General features: G+C 40.2%; 1 protein-coding gene and 1 long non-coding RNA gene across 6 annotated transcripts in view; one reads left to right on the forward strand and one right to left on the reverse strand.

The window, feature by feature from the left end:
• Me2 (malic enzyme 2) overlaps positions 1–18,920 on the reverse strand; it is a 53,605-nt gene extending 34,685 nt beyond the window's left edge. Inside the window, exons 1-2 of one of the 2 annotated variants that reach the window (XM_090353081.1) lie at positions 18,441–18,920; positions 5,087–5,206 (exon numbers count right to left, since the gene is read on the reverse strand). In XM_090353081.1, coding sequence (XP_090209207.1) covers positions 5,087–5,194 — 108 coding nt within the window. In that variant the 5' untranslated portion in view covers positions 5,195–5,206; positions 18,441–18,920. Of the gene's footprint in view, positions 1–5,086; positions 5,207–18,081; positions 18,091–18,440 lie in introns of those variants that run through there. The other variant, XM_090353082.1, reaches the window with a different exon arrangement.
• The window catches only part of LOC150049670 (uncharacterized), a 33,625-nt gene continuing 26,575 nt past the window's right edge, over positions 18,744–25,793 (forward strand). For 3 of the 4 annotated variants that reach the window (XR_016538817.1, XR_016538819.1, XR_016538820.1), the window contains exons 1-2: positions 18,744–18,844; positions 20,567–20,634. This is a non-coding gene — a long non-coding RNA (uncharacterized LOC150049670). The remainder of the gene's footprint in view (positions 18,845–20,566; positions 20,635–25,793) is intronic. The other variant, XR_016538818.1, reaches the window with a different exon arrangement.

A 25,793-nucleotide genomic window follows, 5' to 3' on the forward strand; every position in this document is an offset into this window, starting at 1 on the left:
CCCAGAGTTCAAGCCCCAGGACCAACCCCCCCCAAAAAAACCTCCCAAAACCAATGACTTACTAAAATACAACATCACCTTAAGTGAATACCAGGACCTACTGTATCCTTATATGCAACAATATAGATGAAGAAATGGAGGTCTGCTTTAGTCCATTAGGCTGGTGTAGCAAACATAACCCACACTGGGAAGCTTATAAACAAAATTTTATTCCTCACAGTTCCAAAGACAGGAAAGTGTCAATGTGTCGTAACCATCCCTCAGAGAAGACATCTTGTTGTCTCCATGCACTGGAAGAGTCAGGATAGCTTTTGTGTGTGTGTGTGTGTGTGTGTGTGTGTGTGTGTGTTGTCTGCTGACTATTTTACTAAAAGACAGCACTTTACTACTTGAGCCATAGCTTCACTTCCGGATTCTCAGTACTTAACTGGAGATAAGAGTGCCACAGACTTTCCTGCCTGGGCTGGGTTCTAATTAGACCTCAGCTCTCAGCTTTCTGACTAGCTAGCAATATTGACATGTCACCAGCATTTTGTCTCTTTCTAAAGGAGACTCCTTTTCCCATGAGGAGCCTCCACGCATTAGCTACTATATACAAATACAGAAGTGCAAATACCATCACTCTGAGGGGATAAAGATGTCAATGTCTGAATTTTGAATAGGCACCATCACTTACACCATAGCTAGGTCCAAAGAGATGATCAGTACAGTCACAATTACAGAGCCAGCAAAGCATCAAAGACTGGTGGAACTGTTAGTCCTTCTGGTTCCAAATCTATCTACTAAACTAATATGCAGCCATCATATTACATTAAGCATCATAGAGATGTATTCCTATTTTTCCTAGTGGCAAATAGCATATTAAATTATAGACTACAATTTAAAACCTGAATTTATTTTAACAGAGATGGTAGGAAAGTGAAAATAGCTGTAGTGATAGTCATATTTTTATTAACCATATTGTTTATGTAAGTAAACTAACTCAATTTTTTATTCTACTCTGTAACTATTAGAGAAGTTGAATAAACAAAATACCTACAGAGCTGAGAATTAGAAAACCAAAGCTCTAGATAAGATACAAAAAGTATAAATCTTTAAATCTCCCGGGGATGACATTCCTTAATCCACAGAGCAAAGATGGAGCTAATCTTCTACCTTAACACTTCTTCAATTAAATTAATGATTTGAATATGAAGTGCTTTTAGTTCTAGCAGTCTATCTCATTATTCCAAATGAAGTCCTTTAAGACACTAAACTTTGGCTAAAATAAATTGGGACATGTAGCAGGATCCTTTCCCAGTCTTATATCTTGACAATAATATTTTGCATAAAGAAATGTTCACTATTATTATGGGAGCAACTGGAAAAATAAAGAATTTAAGCAGCAGGAGGAATCTGAGAATTACTGGCTGTTGATAGTGTTGCATTTTTTCCGATTTCAGAAGAACTCCTGCAGGAACAGCACATCACATTGTCTATAAAAACCCTGCCTTCTCTCTTGCAGCCAATCCAAAGAATAGCATTCAAAGAAAATGAAAAGCATTTGGGGTAGGAGGTGTGGGGAGGCTACGCATATAGTTGGTGCTGGCCCATCCTGTCATCACACCGTTGTTTAATAGTTTTACAGCTGTAATCGTAATAAACCTCCACATAAAACTCCTGAGATTTCCTGATCCTCTGTCCTATGGAGGGATCACTAATGCATAAAATATCATTGTCATCTTCATAATCTGTGTTAAAAATGAATATTAAGTTATTATATACCTGCTATACTAGGTTTCCATTTGGGGTTACAAAGCAGTTCTGACACTACACAGCAGTGCTAGTTATACAACTGTGAACATAATGTAACCCAGTGGCACATTTTAATAGCTAAACAGTTATTATAAGCATTATCACAAGTATACCTTTAATACAGGAGGATTATAGATACATCAAAAAGGTTCAAAATTCAATCTTGTCCTTTTACTTTATTAATAACAACAAGCTCTTTAAAGTAATACACATAAATATATAACAAGTTATTAATTCCGTTTACAATATGTGAAGCACAAATCTGGTTTCTTAATATGGTAAGTCTCCAAGGAATCTTTGACCTGTAAATTGGAACTCTTTATAGAAGTACTATATAATACATTTAGGTTATCCTCATTCAAATTTTTCACTTAATATACTTTTTATATTCCTTATAGCCACTAAATCCCTAGGATAGGTTTTAAGTAAAATAAACAAATAAGTAAATAAAACCAGAACCTAATGTCTACTAAACCCAAGACACTAAAAAAGACAAAGTATTTGAACTGTACTGTCTTCAAAGGAAACTGAATCAAGAAGAGAGAAATTTGTGGGAACACAAATAACACCTTAAGACATGACAGGAACACAAAGTAACCATACTGATTACTTGCCATACAAATAGGAAGATGAAGATAAAGGAGAATTAAGAGTTTCAGAAAAGAGAGTAACCATTACAGTCTTTTGCAGTGTGAAAAGCTCCTACTAGAAAATTGTGTATTGTGTGTATTGTATGTGTGTGTGTGTGTGTGTGTGTGTGCTTGAGGCAGGGCCTCAAGCATGCTAAGTAAATGGGCAACCACTGAACTTCATGTTTAGCCATGGATTTGGAATGAGTTGCATCTTTAAAGAACAAGCAAAATCTGGGAAGTGAGGCAAAAAATGAGAGGGGATAAAGATACCCTTAATTAAGTTTCATATAAGCCACTAGGTGTCTGCTGAGTTTTCAGTCTGTGCAAAGTATCAGAAATGCAAAGATAAGGTCATCTGTGTGACCTTTGGACAAATTTCTCCTTGTTGACCTAAGATCATAGAAAATTTGCCATGTTATACAGGGCATTGTTTTTCTCTAGAGACAGAAAACAAATTAGTAAATTTTTCTTGACTCTACTTTTAAAATAAATTATATCTTAATCTAAATGTTCTTTTACACACACACACACACACACACACACACACACAAATACATCTCTTATTGAAATATGCTATAAATCCTCTTCTTGGAAAGCTTTCTGTAAGAAATCTCTTTCCAGTAGGTAATCAGTGTCTCATGCTTGTAATTCTTTCTAGCTAGGCAGGAGGTTGAGATCTCAGGACTGTGAGTCTAAGCCAGCCTTAAACAGAAACTTTTCACACCATCTTCAATTAATTAGCAAAATGCTACACTGGAAGAGTGGCTCAAGTGGTACATCCGTGAACAAAAACTAAAGTGAAAGTATGAGGCATTGAATTCAAGCTCCAGTACTACTAGCACAAAAAGAAAACAGAGAAATGTCTTTCCAGAATTATATTATCTTACTATTTATAAATATATTCAGAGCTATGTTTTGTTTATGCTATTTGTTATTTTGGTGTAGGGGATTGAACCCAAAGCTTTGTGTGCATGCTAAGCATGCACTCTACCATTAAGCTGTAGTCTTTAGCCATTATTAATACTTTTTTTTTTTAAACCAGACACTATGCTTACTAAGGATGTCACAAACTTTACTTCACTCAGTACCCAGAAAATATCACAAATTAGGAACTAATTATTCTTGTCAATTTTCAGAGAACTTCAGGTGAGTTGTTTAAGAGAACTTGTACAGATGCTCAGTCACAGGGTAAAAAAAATCTGGAACCAGAGCCCAGGCTGTTAAAACTCAAAAACCAACCCTCTTAAATATTCTATGTAACAACTTAGCATGGCAGTGATAGTACTCATAGCTATTATATTTACTACCTAAGATTGCCAATAAAAATAGAGAGAAATTTGCCTGCTAAATCCAACTTAAAAAAATAAAAATTAGCCAGGCGCAGTGGCTCACACCTGTAATCCTAGCTACTCAGAAGGCTGAGATCTGAGGATCAAGGTTCAAAGCCAGCCCGGTACAAAAGGACATGAGACTCTTATCTCCAATTAACCTCTAGAAAACGGGAAGTGGGGCTTGGCTCAGGAGTAGGGCAGTAGCCTTGAACTGAAGAGCTCAGGGACAACACCCAGGCTAGGGATAGGGTGGTAGCCTTGAGCTGAAGAGCTCAGGGACAGTGCCCAGGTGGAGTTCAAGCCCCATGATCCACAAAATAATAATAATAATAAATTAAATAAATAAATGGATAAAGTGGATCTCAACATTTCCCATTACTCCTGTCTTGGGAATGACAATAGAAAGAATCAAGCCAAGCTCTTGGTGGTTCATGCCTATAATCCTAAAAGTTCAGATTTGAGCATCACAGTACAAAGCCAGTCTCATCAGGAAAGTCCATGAGACTCTTATCTCTAATTAATAACCAAAAACCACAAAGTGGAGCTGGGTCTCAAGAGGCAGAGACTAACCTTGAGCACAAAAGCTCAAGGACAGTGCCCCTTGGACCAGCACAAAGAAAACATTTTAAAAAGCTACGGAGGGGGTCAGGAGAATGGCCTCCAGGTAGAGTGATTGCCTCCCATTCACAATGCCCTGGATTCCATTCCTTAGTACCACATTCACAGAAAAGACTGGAAGTGGTGCTATGGTTCAAGTGGTAGAGCACTAGCCCAAGGATAGTGCTCAAGCCCTGCGTTCAAGCCCCAGAACTGTCCAAAAATTTTTTTAAAAATGTGACAGTGGGCTTTTGTTTTTGAAGCTGTTGCCCATTTAATGGGCAAAGTTATTTGTGTGAGATGATTTTTGTTTAACAGCTGGGTGGAGGTTCCCTTCATAATTTTGACTCCACCCTCCAAAGACTTAACTGACTGGCCCAAGTTGAGTATGCTACAGGCTCAGTAAATGTAAATACACCATTATCTTGCCAAAAAGAACACACATACCCCCAAAAGGAACGAAAGAAAAAGAAAATTGGCTTTCAGTGTTGTTCTTAGTTGCTGTGTTTTGCTTTTTGGCTACAATTATGGCACAATTATGGTTTTTTTTCTGGTGGTAAAAGTTGTGAAGGATGAAGTTCAGGAGAAGTAAAGTAGCCATGGTTTTCTTTTATGTAAAGAAAGCAAATGGTGCTAAATTCTTTCAGTGTAAAACTGTTAATACCCATCCAGTTGCTTTATCAGACTTGTACCAGGAAGAAGGAAAGTTTGCACTGCATGGATGTTACTAACCTTGTTTGTTCTTGGATTCAACATGAGTGGCTTGCCTTTCTCTTTCCTGTGCAGATGACGGCATGCCAAAGTACATGGAGTGGTGGCTATTCTTAGGCGGGAAAACATCTTTACTTTCACCTTCAGAGAAACAAAGCAAAGAAACCATTGAGCTGTCAGTTTTCAAAAGCAAGTTTAGAAAGGTCATCTTTCCCTGAGCCATCATGCTATTTCAGAAAGCATTTAAACTTTTGCAATTGTACCAAGGCAGGGATGGTAGAGACGAAGTCAATTTTCTTGATAACACTCTTGAGCTCCTGAGATAATAACCACAACTAACTCTTTACACTGATCATATGCCAGACTCTGTGCCAAACATATAGTTTCTTATTGCACCAGTGAGGTGAGGTGTGTCTCCATATGGGAGAAAATAAATTGAAATGTTAAGAAGCAAATTAGCATTTAATGAACATCAAAAGGAGTTTGTTTTTCAATATATAATATATATATATTATATATTATATTCTGTCTCTGGGGCTTGTACTCAAGGCCTTGGTATGCTGACTCTGAGCTTTTTTTACTCAAGGCCAACACTCTACCACTTAGAACCATGGCATCACTTTTATTGTTTTCCAAGTAGTCCATTGGGAAGTAAGAGTCTCACAGACTTTTCTACTCAGAATGGTTTTGAACCAAGAACCTCAGATCTCAGCCTCCTGAGTAGCTAGGATTATAGGCATGAGCCACCAGAGCCAGTTTTATTTTAATGAGCCATGGCTTCTCTTGAGCAAAAAAAGCTAAATAAGAGCTCAAAGCCCTGAGTCAAAGTCCCAGTACTGCTCTTACCTCCCCCCCCCAAAAAAAAACCCCAAAAGTCTGAGAATTCAATTTGGAAGCAGGAAGAAAAATGACAGGAAAACTTAAATATATACATTTCAGGCCAAAAAGCTATCCAAAAATCTTGCATTTGTTTATTGGTACCAATACTGGGGCTTGAACTAAGGACCTTAAGCTCTTTTCCTTTTTCGCTCCAGCTTAAGCTCTACCACTTCAGCCACTGCTCCACTTCTGGTATTCTGCTGGTTAATTGCAAATAAAGAGATTTTCCTGCCTAGACTGGCTTCAGAGTACAATTTCAGGTATCAGTCTCCTGAGCAACTAAGATTACAGGTGTGAGTCACTGGTTCCCAACTCCAATGCATTATATTTAATATTTAGAAGTTAATGTCTAGAATTTTGTCTTAGAAAATGTGTAAATATAAAAATTCATGTCAATTGTCTAGAAAATATATGAAGTAACCCACCACAAACATAAGGGAATTTTCAAAATGGAAAACCGTAACTATTAACTGCAGGTAGTGGTTTTTCTACTTATCAGTTCTACTACCAAGAATCAGAATCTGCAATCCTTTTCATGTCCTGAAACCACATGTAGCCAGGTGTCCTCAAATTCCTGATCCTCCTACTCTTAACCTCTCTAGCACTTGTATTATACATTTGCAACATAAAATGAGTCACATTTCTCCTTAAAATTTCATAGATTAGCTAGGCACAGTGGCTGAAAAAAAAAATTTTTTTTTTTGCTAGTCCTGGGCTTGAACTCAGGGCACTATTCCTAGGGCTTTCTCAAAGCGAGTACTCTTCGACTTGAGCCACAGCACCACTTGCAGCTTTTTTTTTTTTTTCCCCTATGTATGTGGTACCAAGGAATCAAACTCGGTTCTTCGTGCATGCTAGGCAAGCACTCTACTACTAGGCCAAACTCCCAGCCCTCATAAGGACTTTTTAGAAACTAATTTTTACTGACTTAAAATTCATATATTATAAAATGGTCTATTTTAAATGGAAAGATTCGCTATTGAGGTAAGGATTCATTGCACATTCTAGACTGGTTTTAAACTCAAGATCCTCCTGTTTCAGCCTCCCTGGTCTGTGCCACCAAGCCTTGCTTCAAAATTCAACATTTCACAGTTGTCATTTCCATCTGCTTCCAAAACACTTTCATAACACAAAAGAAAATGAACACTTATTACAGTTATTACTCATGCCTCCTTCCTCAACCACCAACCTTATTCCTGTCTTTGTGAATTTGCCTCTTCTAGGTATTTCATATAAATGTGTTGCTTAATATGACCATGTACAGGATCAAGAACCAAGACCTGATCCAGGAGCTGATAGCTCATACCTATAATCCTAGCTACTCAGGAGGCTGAGACTGGAGGATGACAGTTTGAAACCAACCAAGACAGAAAAGTCTGAGTCTCTCATACCCGAAGTTCAAGCTCCAGTATCCTCTTCCCGCCTCCCCGACCCCTGCCTCAATCAAGAAATAAATACAACAAAACAAATGGGGTATTTTTCAAAAATATTAATGCCACAAAAGACAAAGATTAAAAATTAATGAAATTCATTAAAACTGAATAGATGATAATTAAATACAAAACTTGACCATGGACTAGTCTACATTTCCCTACAATTTTTGTTGTTGTTGTTGTTGTTGTTAGTCATGGGGCTTGGACTCTGGGCCTGGGTGCTGTCCCTGAGCTCTTCAGCTCAAGTCTACTACCCTACGATTTGAGCCACAGCACCATTTCTAGCTTTCTAGTGGTTAATTGGAGATAAAAGTCTCACCCAGGCTGGCTTTGAACTGAGATCTTCAGATCTCAGCCTTCTGAGCAGAGTAGCTAGGATTACAGGCATGAGCCACTGTGCCCAGCAAAAAAAAAAAAAAAAAAAAAAAAAATTATAAAGAGTATGGCTGAGAAAACTAAATGAAGACAAGAGACTGCATTGTAATTTCTATTTTTCTGAATTTGATAGTCATATATAATATACTCTTGCTCTCAATATGCACTACAAGGTATAAGGGGGACAAGTAGTATCTCATAAACATATATATTATATATATATAAAACATTATGTGTGTGTAACCTGTTTTTCAGTGATTTCAAATTAAGAGAGAAATAAATACTATCAAATACACATACTAAATGGAAGAAAAAGGGTGAAAAATGCAGCAATGGTACTCACGGGCATTATGCTGAAAATGAACTATGCAACTTGTGAATGGGGATGGGAGGGACAAATGGAGAAAGTGAAGGAAGGGTGACACTGTCCAAAAAGAAATGTCCTCTGTATTTAGATAGCCACTCTGTATGTCACCTTTATAGTAACAATAAAAAACTAAAATTAAAAAATATGTACCTTAGATGATGTTTATAAATCCAAAATATAGTTTAAAAATTTTTTTTTTTTTTTTTTTTTTTTGCCAGTCCTGGGCTTGAGCTCAGGGCCTGCGCCCTGTCCTTGGACATTCTCAAGGCTAGAGCTCTACCACTTGAGCCTCAGCACCACTTCCAGCTTTTTTGTATGTATGTGGTACCAAGGAATCGAACCCGGGTCTTTGCTCATGCTAGGCAAGCACTTTAACCACTAGGCCAAACTCCCGGCCCTAGTTTAAAAAATTCTTATTCCTGGGGCTGGGAGTTTGGCCTAGTGGTAGAGTGCTTGCTTAGCATGCATGATGACCCAGGTTCAATTCCTCAGAACCACATACATAGCAAAAAGCGGAAGTGGTGCTGTGGCTCAAATGGTAGTGTTCTAGCCTTGAGAAAGTTCAAGGACAGTGCTCAGGCCCTGAGTTCCATCCCCACGACTGGCAAAAAAAAAAAAAATTCCTATGCCTGTGGGAAATATGGCTTACATGTATAATTCATTTACTTCCAGCTACTAGGAAGGCAAAGACTGAGAGGATTATGGTTCAAGGCCAGCCTACACAGAAAGTAAGAATCATCTAAACAAAGAAGTCAGGCATGCTGACCAATGATTTCACCTATACAGGAGGCAGTAAGTAGGAGAATCTTGGTTTGAGTTCAGCCTGGGTACTAATGGAGATATAATCCAAGTGGTACAGCATTTATCTATCAGATATGAGACCAAAGTCCTCTACCAAAAATATCTCTGAAAAGCAAACTTTTTTTTTTTTTTTTGCTAGTCCTGGGCTTGAGCTCAGGGCCTGAGGACTGTCCTTGGTCTTTCTCAAGGCTAGAGCTCTGCCATTTGAGCCCCAGCACCGCTTCTGGCCTTTTAATATGTATGTGGTAACAAGGAATTAAACCCGGATCTTTGTGCAAGCGAGGCAAGCACTCTACCTCTAGGCCAAACTCCTGGCCCCGAAGAGCAAGTTTTTAAAAGAAGAATTTACTGTAAGCTTTTATTTCCCAATGATTCCACATTTATATAAAAGTTACAAAGACAATCTAGAATTGTTACTTTCCCCCATTTCTATTTTTCCTCATGTTTCCATAGGAGAATCTGACAAAATAAGTTTACTAATGATGAAAAATGCTCACTATATTTCACATTTCATCCTCAGACAAGTCAATGGCTCCAGTGTCTCAGCTGTATTGTTTTATGGACAAAACAATATTGTTTCACAGGAGTGGCACTTGGCACTCCAAGATGGGCTTGTGGCTTGTTTTTGTTCAGTCCTTGACCCAAGAATGGTTTTTACATTTTTATATGGTTGCATGTACAAAGGTCGGTGCCCAGAGATGCTTATGCCTCACAATTATAAAGTAGTGACTCACTATTTCTTCAGCAAAAAATGCTGTTTCCCCCTAATAAAAACAACAGCTACAAATTCCTGTGATTTGAAAAGCACAATATAATATCTGCTACCTATATTTTACATCCACATGTATATGCATTCTTACTGAGCAGTCTGAGTGATAGTGGCATTATTTGACTCAGTTCTACAGGTATTTCAATTCAGAGGTCAGCAAGGACTTCAATCCAGAGACTTTTTGAATTTATAGTCTTGTGCTCTTGATTAGCTTTTTCACTCAAAGTTTGAGCTCTACCATTTAAACCATACTTCCACTTCCCACTTTTTGCTATTAACTTGAGATACAACTTTTTTTTTTTTCTTTGCCAGTCCTGGGTTTGAGCTCAGGGTCTGAGCACTGTCCTTGGACTTTTCTCAAGGCTTAGAGCTCTACCACTTGAGCCTCAGCACCACTTCTAGCTTTTTTCTATGTATGTGGTACCGAGGAATTGAACCTGGGTCTTTGTGCATGCTAGGCAAGCACTCTACCACGAGGCCAAACTCCCGGCAGAGATACAACTTTTATGTTTGGGCTGCCTTGGTGCCACAGATCACAGCCTCCCAAGTAGATAGGAAATTAGGCATATGCTCAAATAAGCAACTTAAAAAAATATATACGTATATATTTTTGCATCAAGGTCTTTCTAGCAGCCCAATTTGGCCTCAAGATCCTAGCAAACCATCAGATGCTTATCAGTGAGTTTTCTCTTCTTTGAGCCCATGGTGATTATAAAGTGATTGCAACAGAAAATACCTCAGATCAAAGGTCATGGAGCGAGGGTGGGAGACTTTTCATTAATTTGTGGAACTCAGCAAAATATCTTTTAGATTTTCTTTTACACATTCATACAAACACTTCAGACAACAATCCTGTGAACACACACACACAAGGCTCCTCTCCTACCATACAGCATATCTGTGAGGCCAGATGTATGCAAAGGTTTAGAATTTTAAAATTCTTCAGCAGAGAGCAATGGAAGTGTCCCATAACTGAATTCAATTCTGACCCTGTCGCCAGTGAACACAGAGTTGAGGACCTGGCCTTACAAATCGGCCCTGGCTTCAGTTGTCACTGTAAACAGAAGGGGTCACCTATACATCTAACCAACCAGTATATATTATCTGGGTTCCCCCAAGGAAACTGACAGTTTGCTAGACTGGTTCACAAAACTCAAGGAAAAATGAAACTCATATCTAATTTATTATAAAGTGTATAGAAAAGACACTAATTAATAGCCGGATGACGAGATATACAAAGTCTGTGGGAAGGAGTAGAGCATAGCAGGTTCCTAGCACTTGCATATATTTGGCAAGGAGGAACTCAAGAAAACCTGATTTATGTAGCTATGCCCTTTCCTGGAGTCAAGGGTGAGGCAGTGTTCTAACTCTAAAACTGCTCAGTGTTCACAGAGAGCAGGCCTGTTTTGAAGCTCCCACCTCTTTTGCATTAACGGATGTGATCCAAAGGAGTCATAATGAATAATAAAAGACATTCTTGCCACTCAGGAAACTCTTAAGGAGTTTTAGTTTTGTGCCAGAACAGGAACAAAGACCAAATATTTCATCCAATACTGCTTCAATATGTAATTATGGCCCAAATATCATTTACAGAACTTCCTTCCCTAAGCAGGACAGCAACACACACACACACACACACTCACAATCAAGTATACAAACCTTACATTTAATGGCATATTTCTCTAATAAGTGGACTTACGTATCTAAATGTAAATCCTTGAATCACAACTAGAGTTACTACAAGGTATAGACATTACCTACTTTAAACCTGTCTTCCCCCTCCCCACAACCACTTTAAAGCTCTTAAATGAGAAAAAGGTCAGAGATAGAAACTGAAATGTCCAATTCCACTTACCTGTCCTAAATTTTTCAGCCCTTGAAATTGTTTATGTTGTGCTTCCTTATTCCATATATCTCCTCCCTTCCCTTCAACACTCCATTTTTCAAGGTGAAATTTGATTGACTATATAAATCTCTCAATCTGAAATTCTGGAGGGTTATCTTTTGGTGGTACTTAAGGATTTGCCATGTACTCAACTTCAGGGCACTGTCCCAGAGTTGTTTTGCTCAAGGCTTGCACTCTACCACTTGAACCAATATTCCACTTCCAGCTTTTCTGATAGTGAATTAGAGAGATGCCAGTCTTTCCTGACTGGGCTAATTTGAAATCTTCATCCTCAGTATGAGGCCCCCAGTGCCTGGCTTACTTCAATTTTTCTATATCTACATTTCTATTGGGCTTTTTTATCGTCAGTTGTGGGACTTGAACTCTGGGCCTGAGCACTTCAGCTCAAGGCTATTACCCTACTCCTGGAGCCACAGCACCACGTCTGGTTTTTCTGGTTAGAGATGAGTCTCGTGGACTTTTTAGTGCCCAGGCTCACTTTGAACCTTGATCCTCAGATCTCAGCCTCATGAGTAGCTAGGATTATAGGCATGAGTCACTGTGCCCAGCTCACAATATTTTGAAAATTTAAGATATAACACTGAACAAGGAAGAGTTTCACTATGCTATTGTTTACATGTATGGAATTTATTTTGCTCAACCTCACCCACTTCATACTCTCTCGAGCCCCACTCCTCTTTCTTAATACAATTTTAAGGGGTTTCACTGTACTGTTTTCATATGTGTAAGCAACTACATTCATTCTCATTCACCCTTTTGTCTAGCCTTACTCCACCCCAATGGTACTCATTCCCTCACAGAAGCCTGTTTTACAGAAAGGAAGATTCTAATACAAGATTAATCATCCTCCATAAAGTGGAAGTTGATTCATTCTTCTCTTTAAATCTATGTTATAATTATTTAGTCATCTACATAGCACTTACCACATGCTAGGACCAGAATGAGGACTACACAATCTCCTACTTAAACCTTAAGCCATCCATGTCTGTTTAGCTCTTGCAGAATGTAAATTCAACACAATTTAGCAATCAATCACCAGGAAAGTCCTTTAGTCCTATTATGTAGAAGGTTGTCTTGTTTTGTTTTTTTTAATAAAACTATGAACATAAACCCAACCCCCCCCCCAATAACCTGGTATCCCTTTTTCCCTTGTTTGTAAATTTAAAGTAGACCTCACTATAGGCTTCCTAAGATTAAAGTTTGGTTTTTTTGAGACAGGTGTTAGCTACCTACCAAAGGTTTACCTTGAACTTTTTCTTTATTGTTGGTAGTCATGGGGCTTGAACTCAGGGCCTGGGTGCTATCTCTAAGCTTTTGTGCATAAGGCTATAGCATTCTACTACTTTGAGCCATAGCTCTACTTCCAGTTTTCTGATGGTTAATTGGAGATAAATGTCTCTCAGACTTTCTTACCTAGGCTGCCTTCAAACCGCAACCCTCAGGTCTCAGCTTCCTAAGTAGTAAGGATTATAGGCATGAACCACCAGTACCTAGCTTGGCCTTGAACTTAAGGCTTGAACTCAAAGGCCTGATATTAGCTTGGCTTGCTAGCTCAACTCTGAATCATGTATTTTATTTATTTATTTATTTTTGCCAGTCCTGGGCACTGTCCTTGGGCTATCTCAAGGCTAGAGCCACTGCATCATTTTTGGCTTTTTCCTATGTATGTGTTACCGAGAAATTGAACCGGGTTTTTGTGCATGCTAGGCAAGCACTCTACCATTAAACTACTGGTCCTGAACCATGTATTTTTGCTGTTTAATTAAAAAATAATAATAAGAGTCATGAGGACTTTTCTGCAATCAAATTTCAATCTTCCCTATCTCTTAGAAGCTAAAAGTAAGATACCAGCAGCTCCCAAACTGCTCTTGAACTCAGGATCTTCCCATTAGGATTGCAGGTATATACAATCACAGCCCCAGCTCCCATCAAGGCTTTACACAAATTTCTTGTGCCAAATATACCACATTACTAATAATATTGTTATACCCACAATAGTAGAAAAAATATGTACTAAGTAACTTTCTCTCCCCCCCACACAACTCAAAAGATGGCTTACAGCAGTGTTAAAAAACAGAAGAAGTCAGATACAGGTAACTTATGCTTATAATCCTGGCTACTCAGAAGGCTGAGATCCTAGGATTGAAGTTCAATCAAAACCAGCCCGGGCAAGAAACCCCAAAAGATTCTTATCTCCAATTAACGAGCAAAACAAACAAACAATAAATAAATATACCAACAGTGCAGCTGTGACTCAAGTGGCAGCATGCTAGCTCTGAGCAAAAAAAATCTCAGGGACAGATAGCCACTTCCCAGGCCATAACTTCAAGACCCAGGGCAGGCACCAACAACAAACAACAACAAAAGAAAACAACAGGGCCAGGAGTATGGCCAAGTGGTAGAGTGCTCGCCTAGCATGCATGAAGCCCTGGGTTCGATTCCTCAGTACCACATACCCAGAAAAAGCCAGAAGTGGTGCTGTGGCTCAGGTGGGGTAGAACGCTAGCCTTGAGGAAAGCCCAAGGACAGTGCTCAGGCCCTGAGTCCAAGCCCTAGGACGGGCAAAAAAAAAAAAATGATACTTGGGTTAGAGGGAAAAAAACCCTAAATGGCTCTATCAAAGAGAGTGAACATTCTTTGTCACAACATAAACTCTGGCACACACACATAAAAAAATTAGATTAGCACTATCACAAAATACTGGTGAGGTAAGCAAACCTAAAGCAACATGGAATACATTTTATCTTAAATAAAAGAGGATCTGAAAACAAAACAAAAAACAGAAAACAAAAAAAATCCCTCACATTTTGCTGAGGTAACGAGCCTGGGTTATAAGCAAAATGCCTTAATAGAAGACATTCTTTGACATATTAGTGTGTCTTGAGTTGTTAAGTTCCAGGAAAGTCTCACTTCCCTTAGATAATTGGTCCTTGATTTCCCTTGACTGTGTCCACTTTTGATTTTTTTCTTTTTTTTTTTGCTTTTGCTGATATTCAATTACTTTATTAGCTTTAAGTGTCTTTGTTTTGTTTTGATATATATATATATATATATATATATATATATTTTACTACTTTTGTTAGGACACATTCCATATACCTGCTGTGGTTTGGGGGGCTATATAATCTTTGTGATAGCTGTATTCAGAGCTGGCTGTCTTTGAGACAATAGTGTACCAGCTGTCCACCCATTCTCCAATAAAGACTTTGGCCTTTTAAGCAGTGGCTTCTGTTTCTAGCAACTGAGTTCCCTTACAACAATGTAATCAGCAATTACGATCAGTATTCTGATCCATGGAACTTTTTACTTTCAGTTCTTGGTTAAGATCTTTCCCTTATCAAATGCTGAATTTCGTCTTTCTAACCTTTGCAGTCATGACAGAGTCATTTGATATGATGCCCAAATGAGAGAACACAGGTAAAAGCACTATAATTACAAAGTTAAAGTGTTAGAATATTCAGATTAATAGAGAACTTGATTGTAATAGAGCTTAAAATATCAAAGAAAATACAGAAGTAATTTTCATAGCACCTTTAAAAACCAACAGATACAATTTAAAAGGAAAGCTTAAGAAAAACAATCTTTGTCAAGATTAGAACCAGGACAGTTACAAAGAGAAACTGAATGGTGGGGCTTCTAGAGGCACAATCAAAGTGGGGGAGGCACCTAACTCCCCACTTTTTTTCCCAAATAAAACTTTAAAACATGAGGGAGGTAAAAAGAAAACAAAAGAAGGTGAGACTCTAATTTTGATATGTATGCAAAAAAAAGTTGCTTACTAAAATTTATGTGACATACTTCACTTCTCACCCAGTAAAGCCAATGCCCTTCACCCTGCTCTGTCCTTCACCACCAGAACTTAAGCTAAAGTGGGAGCCATGGAAATGTCTCTCTACATGGTGTGTACAAGCAGGATTGTTAGGACTGAAACTGTTCAGCTACTGGAGACTACTCTCCCAGGATTTCTGGGGGATGTAGGGACAGACAGAAGATGGTCAACACTTGTTAAGAAAGCAACACTGCTCGCATAGAGTGAGGTCATGACTCGGGTAACAGCACAAGCTTTGCAGTTAGGTAACACTTGAATGTGAATCTTAACTTGCCTAATTACTACTTTAGAATCAGCTGTCACCCACATGTTCCCAAAAGATGAGTTGTTATTACTTTGGGAAAGATTTTCACCAGTCTGTGACCAAATGAGGAGAAACTAATCATATTCATCGTACTAACTTATCTTTTGTGTGTGTGTGTGTGTGATCGGTTTCGGGCCTTGAACTCAGAGCACTGTCTCTTAGCTCTTTTTGCTTAAGGCTAGCATTCTATCACTGTGAGGCCCAGTATCACTTCTGGTTTTCTGGTAGTTTAACTGGAGATTAGAGTCTCACAGACTTTCCTACCCAGGCTGGCTTTAAACTGTGATCCTCAAATCTCTGCCTCCTGGGTAGCTAGATTTACAGGCATGAGCTACCAGCTACCAGTTTCTATGTTTTAGTTAGTACTTTTCTCCCTTTTTACTGTTAAAAAAAAAAGTGTGTGTGTGTGTGTGTGTGTGGTATGGTGTTTTCACAAATGTGTATACACACACTGGTCCTGGGGCTTACATTCAGGGATTGGGTGCTATTACTGAGTTTCTTTTGCACAAAGGTAACACTCTACCACTTGAGCAACAGCTTCACTTCTAGTTTTTTGTTGTTATTGTTTATTAGAGATAAGCATCTCATGGATTTTTCTGTCTAGGCTTTGAACTGCCACCCTCAAATCTCAGCCTTCTGAGTACCTACGTTGGAGATGTGAGGCACCAGTGCCTGTCTAAAATATCTTAATTTTTGAGAAAGGATGGGGCTCCAGGGGTACGGAGGTAGCCTTGAGCTGAAGAGCTCAGAGACAGCGCCAAGTTCAAGCCCCAAGACCCACAAAAAGATAAAAAAGGAAAAGATGCACTATAAATATAAGTGAGCATGTTAAATTGAAGCCCCCTCACACAACCATTTGAAGATAATATTCAAAACACCAATACAGACACTTTCATGAAATTAAATACAAGTTATGCATGAACATCATAGGTTTTTAGCTTAAAACAAAAACCTCTGAGAAAGCAATAGAGAGTTATCTGAGTAAAATATATGCACACTATACATTTCACTATAGTGAAAACCCTTGGTGCAATTAACACACACACACACACAGAGCAAAACAAGGTCTATTGGAGATGTGGTGGAACCAGCCTGAGTGCTGAGGGCTAATGAAGGTGAATGAGGATTAACAGGGTCCAAGTAGTTTGTTAGCATGTATGAAAACAGAACAATGAAAACTGTAGAGATTGTTTTAAAAAGGGGAAGAGGGAGGGTTGCAAATGAGGAGGTTGACTAGGATACATTGTGTACATATGTGGAAATGTTGCAATGAACCCTTATACCACTAATAACTTTCTGAAATGAGTTTTTCTTTTATGACTTAAAAAAACTGCTATCAGTATATGAAAAAATAATAAAGCAAACATAAGTAAGCACCTTCTAAAGCTACATGCCAGAAGTTCTTTCTCAGTAACATCGACTGAGCAGGAATCTTAATCTCAAAAGGATGAAGAACTTTCACAAAAACATTACCCAGCAATTCCTACAACCGCATGATACAGCATGATACATCTGCATTTTCAGGCCTCTATAGCTAACTTTCAAGGCTTTCTATCACAAAAAAATGCAGGTGCAGGTGACAAATAAGGGCTCAGTAGTGACTAAAGATCCAATATTTGAACTCTTATCTCCCATTTCTGCAAGTCACGTGACATCTGTAGTATATAATCAATTACTTATTGATTGGTAGGGAAAGGACTTTCTCTAACTTCCAGAATCTTTTGAAAACTGAAAACAAAAATTTATGTCATGACTATTACTCTGCAATTACCTGAAGATGGTTTATAAAGAGAAGGCAGCAAGCGCTATAAAGTTAAGACTGATGAGTTTGAATCCAAACTCTCACTTATAAAACGGTGGTCTTGAGAAAATTACTAAGCTTTCCAAAGCCTCTATTTCTTGGTTTGTATACTGAGAGATAATAACAGTACAACCTCAAAAGGTTATCCATAGATAATCTATTTAGAGAACACTGCCCAGCCCATGAACAACAACGAATACCCAACGACTGCCAGAAGTGACACAAATAACAATGCTATTAACTGTTTTGCTCACAAGTGATTGGCACAAAGTAATCCGCAGATGAAGAGGATAAGACGTTTTGTAGGGGCACACTTCGGCTACTGCGATCACGTTTCTAACCACAAGAAGCATCAATTTTCTAGAATTATCTTGAGAACTCCCCCCCCCCCCAAAAAAAAAACCTTAAAAATCTAAAGCCACAACACCAAGCACAGGTGGTTATTGAGAGCGTCCAGGACACACCGTTTCATATGAATGGACAGGAAGGACCCTGCCCATCTTGGAAGTTTCTGAGCAGCGGTAACTCTTTTCGAGGAACACACGCGCCTACCTCTCGGCCCAACACTAGATGCTTCCAAAGGGGTAGCGAGCCACAAAGTGTCTTTAATTGGCACGAACGGAGGGCAGAACGCCCGTGAACTCCGGGTCGGGGTGGCAGGGACGCCCTGGCACTGGCGCTCGGGGGAACCCAGAATGCGCGTCCCCAAAGCATGCAACGGGAAGAGCCCGGGGCGCGGGCGCCGAGGACCGTGCGGACCGGGTCGGCCCCTCCCCTTCGCCTCGGTGCCCATCCGCCCGCGTGGAGGCCGCGCTGGGCTCGCGGGGCCGGGTCGGGGAAGGCCGGCGAGCGCCCTGCGCCCCGCGCCCCGCGCCCCGAGGCCCGCACTGCGCGCCGCATCCCAGCCTTACCGCGTCTCACCCGCGACAGGTGGTGTGGCACCCGGAGAGATCCGCGGCCCTGCCGCCCGCCCGCCCGCCCGCCCTGCGATGCTCAGCCCCGGCGCCGCCCGGCCTTGCTCTCCGCCGAGCTTCCCGAAGCCGGCTCCAGCTCAGGCTCGTTCTGGTGAGGGCGGCCCCACACTCGCCGAGGTAGCCAGGAAAGCAGCGCGGCCCGGCGCGGCCATGGGCGGACGGACGGGCGCATGGGCCAATGGGAGGCGGGCAGGCCGGGGTGGGCGGGGCTGCGCCTCAGGCCGCGCGGCCTGGCGGCCCAGGCTCTGGCTTCCTCGGCATCACCTTCCTCTGCCCGGTTCCTGGAGGTTAACTGTCCCGGGGCCGCCCGCGCGCCCGAACGGACGCGATCCCGAGGACAGGTAAAGTGCCGAGCAGAGCAAAATGAGCTCTGCTGCGCACGGCTCCATGAAAGAGTAAAAGGCTGGCTTTACTGCAGACCCCCGCCCCGCACTTGCCCGCGTCCACCCGCGAGCTGGGGAGGAGGTGGGGCGCGGGGGGAGCGCCGGGTGATGCGTTCACGCGAGAAGACGCTGTGCGCATGCGCGGATCGGGCCGTTCCCGGGTACCAGTCTCGAGTCCCGGGAACAGAACGGGGAGCCGGGATGGGGGTGGCGGAGGAGTCGACCTGGACCACCCACGAGCGGGAAGGAGGCGGCCGAGGAAGGCCAGAGCTGGACCCCAGGCTGGAGAATGGAAAGGAAGCAGAGAGAAGATCCAGGAAATGCAACGACTTCTGTTTCTGAGCGGTTTTTGTTGTGTTTTATTGTCGTGTGCACAACTCAGTTCTGCAAAATTCGATGGTGATCTCCACGGCTCCTGGCAGGGTGATTGACGCACGGGGAGTCTGCTGACCCCCTCGCCTTCACCATCGCCATAAGTAGATATTTAATGTCCTCTTTAAGGGGGAAAGAAAAAACCCACAGCCGTAAGTCATGTCCCTAAAAGGACAGGAACCACACCTTCCCACATCTGTCCCCACCTATGATTTGGGTTTGAAGGGCATTTCTTCATTCTTACTTCAGAAACATCAGAAATTCTTCACCGCGATCGAATTTGTATTTTTTTTTTTTGGTGGTTGTTGCTGTTAGTATACATCAGTTGTACAAAGAGGATTTCATTGTTACATTTCCATCACGTATACAGTGCATCCCGACAATCTTGTCTATCCTTCCTCCTCTCTTCCTTCCCTTTTCCTAAAACAATTTCAAGGTTTCACCGAGCTATTTTCATACATGCAAATAAACTACATCCAATATAAGCATCCTCCTTCATCCTCTGTTAGGCTTCCTGAATTTGTATACTTTTAAAACAACGCGTGACAATTTTTTTTTTAAATAAAGGCATAAGTAGTAAGCAAGAGGCAGGACAGATAGAATAAATTTAAAGTGGTAGAAGTGTTAGGTCAGAGAAAACTGAAGTAGAGGAAGGTGAACTGTCTGACAATTATGCAAATCCTTGAGCGGTTACACTACCTAACATGGAAGGATGGGTCAAGTGAGGGAACCCTGCAGTTAGACGATAAATGATAGGTATGGCTGCTATAGTAACCACTGCAGTGGAAGAGGAGCTATAAATATGCATGACCTAAAATAATCCCAATTACCAGAAACTTTCAAAATGTGGCAAACGTCCAAAATTCAAATCTGTATACTTTCTTTAGGAGAGGTGAAGTTCTTTGTCTTTTAAGGGGCAGTTTGTCCTACATCTGACTCTATCCCAGGTTTAAGGACTGTGGAGTGCAGGGTCTTATTTTAATTAAATTGTGTCAGTGAAGTCCTTGTTAAACGAAATATCTGCCAGAGTCAAGGAGATAGTCACCTGCTTGCCAGATATACCCTGATTCGAAGATTCTTTCTCCTCACTTTTTTAAAATATATTTTTATTGTATTTAATAGAAGGGTTACATGATATTTGCCAGATAAATGGTGCCTTAATTCCCACACATTGATACTCTTTCACATGTCATGGTCCCCATTTCCCTTTCCCCCTCCCCCACCCCTCATCTTGTTTCCCCCCCCCCCCTTCCCTATCCAATTTCAGATAACCAAATACAAATATATCCGCTTTCTCTTCATTTTTAGTTATTGGCCAAAGGCTTTCCAGTGAAAAATCACCAGTTGGAGGGGGAAGAGATACAGAAAAGCAGAGGGTGAGTAATTTTGAAATGCAATTTAGAAGAATGAATAAGGTTGAAGTAGATTACAGCTATAAAAATAATGAAACCTGAGCTGGGCGTGGTGGTTCACACTTGTAATCATAGCTACTCAGGAGGCTGAGATCTGAGGATCAAGGTTCAAAGCCAGCCTTGGCACTACAAAGCTGTGAGACTCATCTCCAGTTCTTCTCTAGAAAGCAGGAAGTGGGGCTGTGGCTCAAGGGTAGGGTGGTAGCCTTGAGCTGAAGAGCTCAGGGACACTGCCCAGTCCCATGACCCTCCCCCACCTCCAAATAATAATGAAACCTGTTGAAACTATTTTAGGAAGGGATAAGAGGAAGTAGAGGTGATAGAAGGTATGATTGATCGGGATACATCATAAATATGTGGAAATGTAACATTTGAAAGACACCCTTGTATAATTACTATCAGCTAATACTAAAATTCTCAAAGAAAGAAAAAAACTGACCAGTTTGTTACTAGAAAAAAAAATATGAACTTGCTTTTCCGTCATTACAAATACAATACTTTGCCTCTGGTCCCAAACTGTGGGTGAGGAGTTAGGTGTGGTAGTGCCTCTACACTTGGAGGTTAAGGAAGGAGCATCTCCTGAGACCAGAAGTTCAAAACCAGCTAGACAACATAGAAAGAACTCATCTCAAAAAAAGGAGAAGCATGGGTTTCCCCCACCCATCAACAACCAATTCACCAGCAGAAACTGTGTTTTATAATTCAACTCAGTTAACAGGATGTGTTCCTGGGAGCCTAGTGGTAGAGTGCTTGCCTAGCATGCATGAAGCCCTGAGTTCAATTCCTTGGTTACCACGTACCTAGAAAAAGCCAGAAGTGGTGCTATGGCCCAAAAGGTAGAGTGCTAGCCTTAAGAAAGCTCAAGGACAGTGCCCAGGCCCTGAGTTCCATCCCCAGGACTGGCAAAAAAGAGGATGCATTCCTAAAGATAGCATCAGATCCCACAGTTTTCCTTTGAGGAGGGGAGTTGTAGGGAAGGGAAGAGAGAAAATGACGTATGTTGACTCCATTTGTGGCTTGTGTTTTTCCCTCTCGGGACAGTGCTGGTCTAAGGGGACCCTGTTGTAATCATATAGATGAAAGCTGTTGGGGGGGCCTTGAAGGACAGTCTCATATTTAGTTGGCATTTTGTTCCATCCCACTTTTTCTTGCCACAAAGGTTTGGAGGCATGACATCTTTCAATGAGCCAAAAGATGACAAGCAAGGGAGTGTGGCGTGGCTCTCGAATAGTATTGGGCAGATAGAATTAGCCAAAGTTTCTTCTTAATGACCTTGTAGTCAGAAAGAGTTAATATAACAATGTATTTATTTCAGATATCAGGTACTTGATGATTGTCTCCCTTTTTTTCACTATATATAGCTATATTATTATATGCCATATATTATATGTGATGTAATATATAATACGTTATATAGTACATAATATATTACATAATATATGCTATATAGTACATATAATATGTTATATAGTGCATAATATATTACAATATATGTTTTATATTCCATATAATATGTTACATATATTATGTTGAAGATCTAAACCATGAGAGATAAAAAGAATTGTAACTGGCCAGATGCTGATAGTTCATGCCTATAATCCTAGCTACTCAGGAGGCTGAGATCTGAGGATCACAATTCAAAGCCAGTCCAGGCAGAAAAGTCCCCTAAGACTCTTACCTTCAATTAAGTACTCAAAAACTGGGAGTGGAGCTGTAGCTCAAAGTGGTAGAACACTAGCCTTGAGTAAAAGAGAGCTCAGGGACAATACCCAAGAAAGTTCAAGCCCCCATATGAAAAAAAATGGTAACTGGACACTATGAATAATCATTACTGGCAATACAAAACTTAAAACTCTCTTTGCTTGTTTCTATAGGCAAGAACTACATTGAGGAATAGAACTCCTGGGATAAGGAAAGTGGCCATTATTTTGATAGTGATGATAGTTTTCTGGATGATGGAAAGCAGATGTGTATAAAGTATGTGTTAGTTTCTGCACAATGACTATCCTAAGGTTAAAAAAAAATACTGTGGCTGGGAGTTTGGCCTAGTGGTAGTGCTTGTCTAGCATGCACAAACCTGGGTTTGACTCCTCAGTACCACATACATAGAAAAAAGCCAGAAGTGGTGCTGAGGCTCAAGTGGTAGAGCTCTAGCCTTGAGAAAGTCCAAGACAGTACTCAGGCCCTGAGCGTAAGCCCAGGACTGGCAATAAATAAATAAATAAAATAAAAATACTGCAATACTTTGAAACTACTATTTATTCTTTTTTAAACCATTTGCTCTGTGTGTGTGAAAGGAAGGGAAGGAGGGAGAGAGGGAGGGAGGGAGGGAGGAGAGAGAGAGGGAGAGAGGGAGAGAGAGAGGGGGGGAGTGTCTTGGAGCTTGAACTCAGGGCCTGGGTGTTAGCCTTGAACAAAAGAGCATAGGGACAACACTTTACCACTGAGTCACAGTTCCACTTCTGGCTTTTTTGGTAGCTAATTGGAGATATGAGTCTCAAGGACTTTCCTGCTTAGACTTGCTTCAAACCAGTTCTCAGACCTCAGCCTCCTGTGTGGCTAGGATTAATAGGTGTGAGCCACCTGGCCTCATTTAGTCTCAATGTATTCAAATGCTGGAATTGGTCTAGTTCATCTTTAAGTTATGCTATTTTGATTCAGTAATAGTTGCAGTGAACCACCTTAATAGTTAATATTTAAAAGGCTACAGTGGCTGACACCTACATAATCCTAGCTATTCAGTAGGTTGAGATATAAGGATGAAGGTTCAAAACCAGCCTGGGTAGACATATCCAAGAGATTAATCAGTGACATGCCAGAAGTGGAAATGCAGTTCAAGCAGTAGAGTACCAGCCTTCAGCATAAAGTGAAACAAGAGTGTGAGGCCCTACGTTCAAGTTTCAGTACCAGCATACACACACACAAAATAAAAAATAAATAAAAGGCCAAAGAAAATCGTTTACATTTCTAGGTCTCCAGAAATAATGTAAGCATGTAGATATTTTCCAAGCATAGGATAAATTTAATATCTAATGTCTAATACAGTAGATCAGAAGCACACAATACCAAATATCATCATCAATGCCATCATTATCATTATCGTTGTTGTTACTGATGACATTAAACCTAATATCCTCAAATTGACCTAATAGTAATTATGAGATATTCTAATAAAGAAGTATCAATTAAGAAGTTATGACAGAATCAAGATTTTTGTGCATTCAACCAGTAACTGTTAGAAATGAATATTGAGGGGCCTGGAGTTTGGCCTAGTGGTAACAGTGCTTGCCTAGCATGCATGAAGACCTGGGTTCGATTCCTTGGTACCACATATATAGAAAAAGGCTGGAAATGGTGCTGTGGCTCCAGTGATAGAGTGCTAGCCTTGAGAAAGCCCAAGGACAGTGTTCAGGCCCTGACTGGCAAAAAAAAAATGAATATTGAGCCTGCACAGCACAGAAAAATATATTATAATTGGTTTATACAAACTGAGGCTTTTGGGAATAGGGAATAAGGCTGAGACTCAATCACTTTTTGAATTGTCCTTGAAAGAAGAAAGTCAAACCAGTTCTCACCAGGAAATTGAAATAAAATAACTCTTGAATAGAAATGTGGCTCAACAAGAAACACAACTCTTAAACACAGTGGTACATGTGTCCCATTGTGGACAGCAAGAAGAAAGATTAGTTGGATTCTTATGGGCATGAGTGTCAGAGGTGTTTGCAAATTTTCTGGACAAATGCTTCAATACTTCAATGATTTTGCTTTTGCTTTGTTTATTTGTTTGGCTGGTTGTTGGTTGGTTGTACGCTGTCATCTGAAGAGAAGAGCATGTTTTGGCAGCTTGGAATTCTTAAGTTCTAGTGCAATCTCTCATTCTTCACTTGACACAATGCATTCCTATATCCTGTAGGCTTTGAAGGAAGGAACTGAGAAGAAAATATACAAAGGTTCTGTAAAACTAAAAATATACAATTGCAAACAAAGGATTGTCATATCAGCTCTCTGGAATGCAGATAATGTTCAATAAATAATTACCATATATGTACACATACATATATATACATACATACATACATACATACATACATCAGCTGGGGATTGTTGGTTCATGCCTGCAATCCTAGTTTCTTAGGAGGCTGAGATCTGAGGATCAAGTTTTGAAACCAGTCCTGGCAGGAAAGTCTATGAAACTTTTTTTTTTGTCGGTTCTGGGGCTTGAACTCAGGACCTAGGCACTGTCCCTGAGCATCTTTGTGCTCAAGGCTAGCATTCTACCATTTGAGCCACAGTGACACTTTTGTATTTTGAGTGGTTAATTGAAGATAAGATTCTCATTGAGACTTTTCTACCTGGGCTCACAATCCTCAAACCATAGCCTCCTGAGTAGCTAGGATCACAGGCATGAGCCAGTGATATCTGGACCATGAAACTCTTATGTTCATTTAACAAAAGGCAGTGCTCAGGGCAGGGATAGTGCTCAGGCCCCGAGTTCAAGCCCCACAACCACCGCAAAAAATAAAACTATGTATGCATATATAAATATATGTGTGTGAACATATATAATTTATTTTTTTTGCTAGTATTGAGGATTAAGATTCAAAGGCAATCAAGGCAGAAAAGTCTGTGACTCTTTTCTCCAATTATCTAGCAAAAAGCTGGAAAGTGAAATATGGGCATAAGCCAAGCAGGCCTCTGTACCAGCACAAATAAAACCAAATAATAACATAAAGTAAAACGGTATATATGTCATTTATCTCAAGATTAGCATTTCTTTGCCAGCTTTTCTCAAAATTAAAGAATGATGTTTGTATGAGTCACCATGAAAACAGACCAGCTTTATTTTATCCAAACATTGCAATGAATTTCCTTCTGAAAAATCCATACTATTGAGGTTCAGGGAATTATATAAGTCATTCTCTGTAATAAGCAAGTGTATGAATGGAATCATGTACTACCTGTTATCTGTAGCAAGAGCAGGAAGATTGAGCTAACTGCATGGTTTCCCTTGTTCCATTTGCCTTAGCCCAGAAAGCATTAATAATGAATGTTGACTTTATCACTGGGGATTATCCTGTAATAAATTAGGATCATTAAAAATTCAAATTCTTTAAACATAGAGG

Source organism: Megascapheus bottae, chromosome 19 (assembly GCF_031878675.1).
Source record: "Megascapheus bottae isolate mThoBot1 chromosome 19, mThoBot2.hap1, whole genome shotgun sequence".
Taxonomy (NCBI): Eukaryota; Metazoa; Chordata; class Mammalia; order Rodentia; family Geomyidae; genus Megascapheus; species Megascapheus bottae.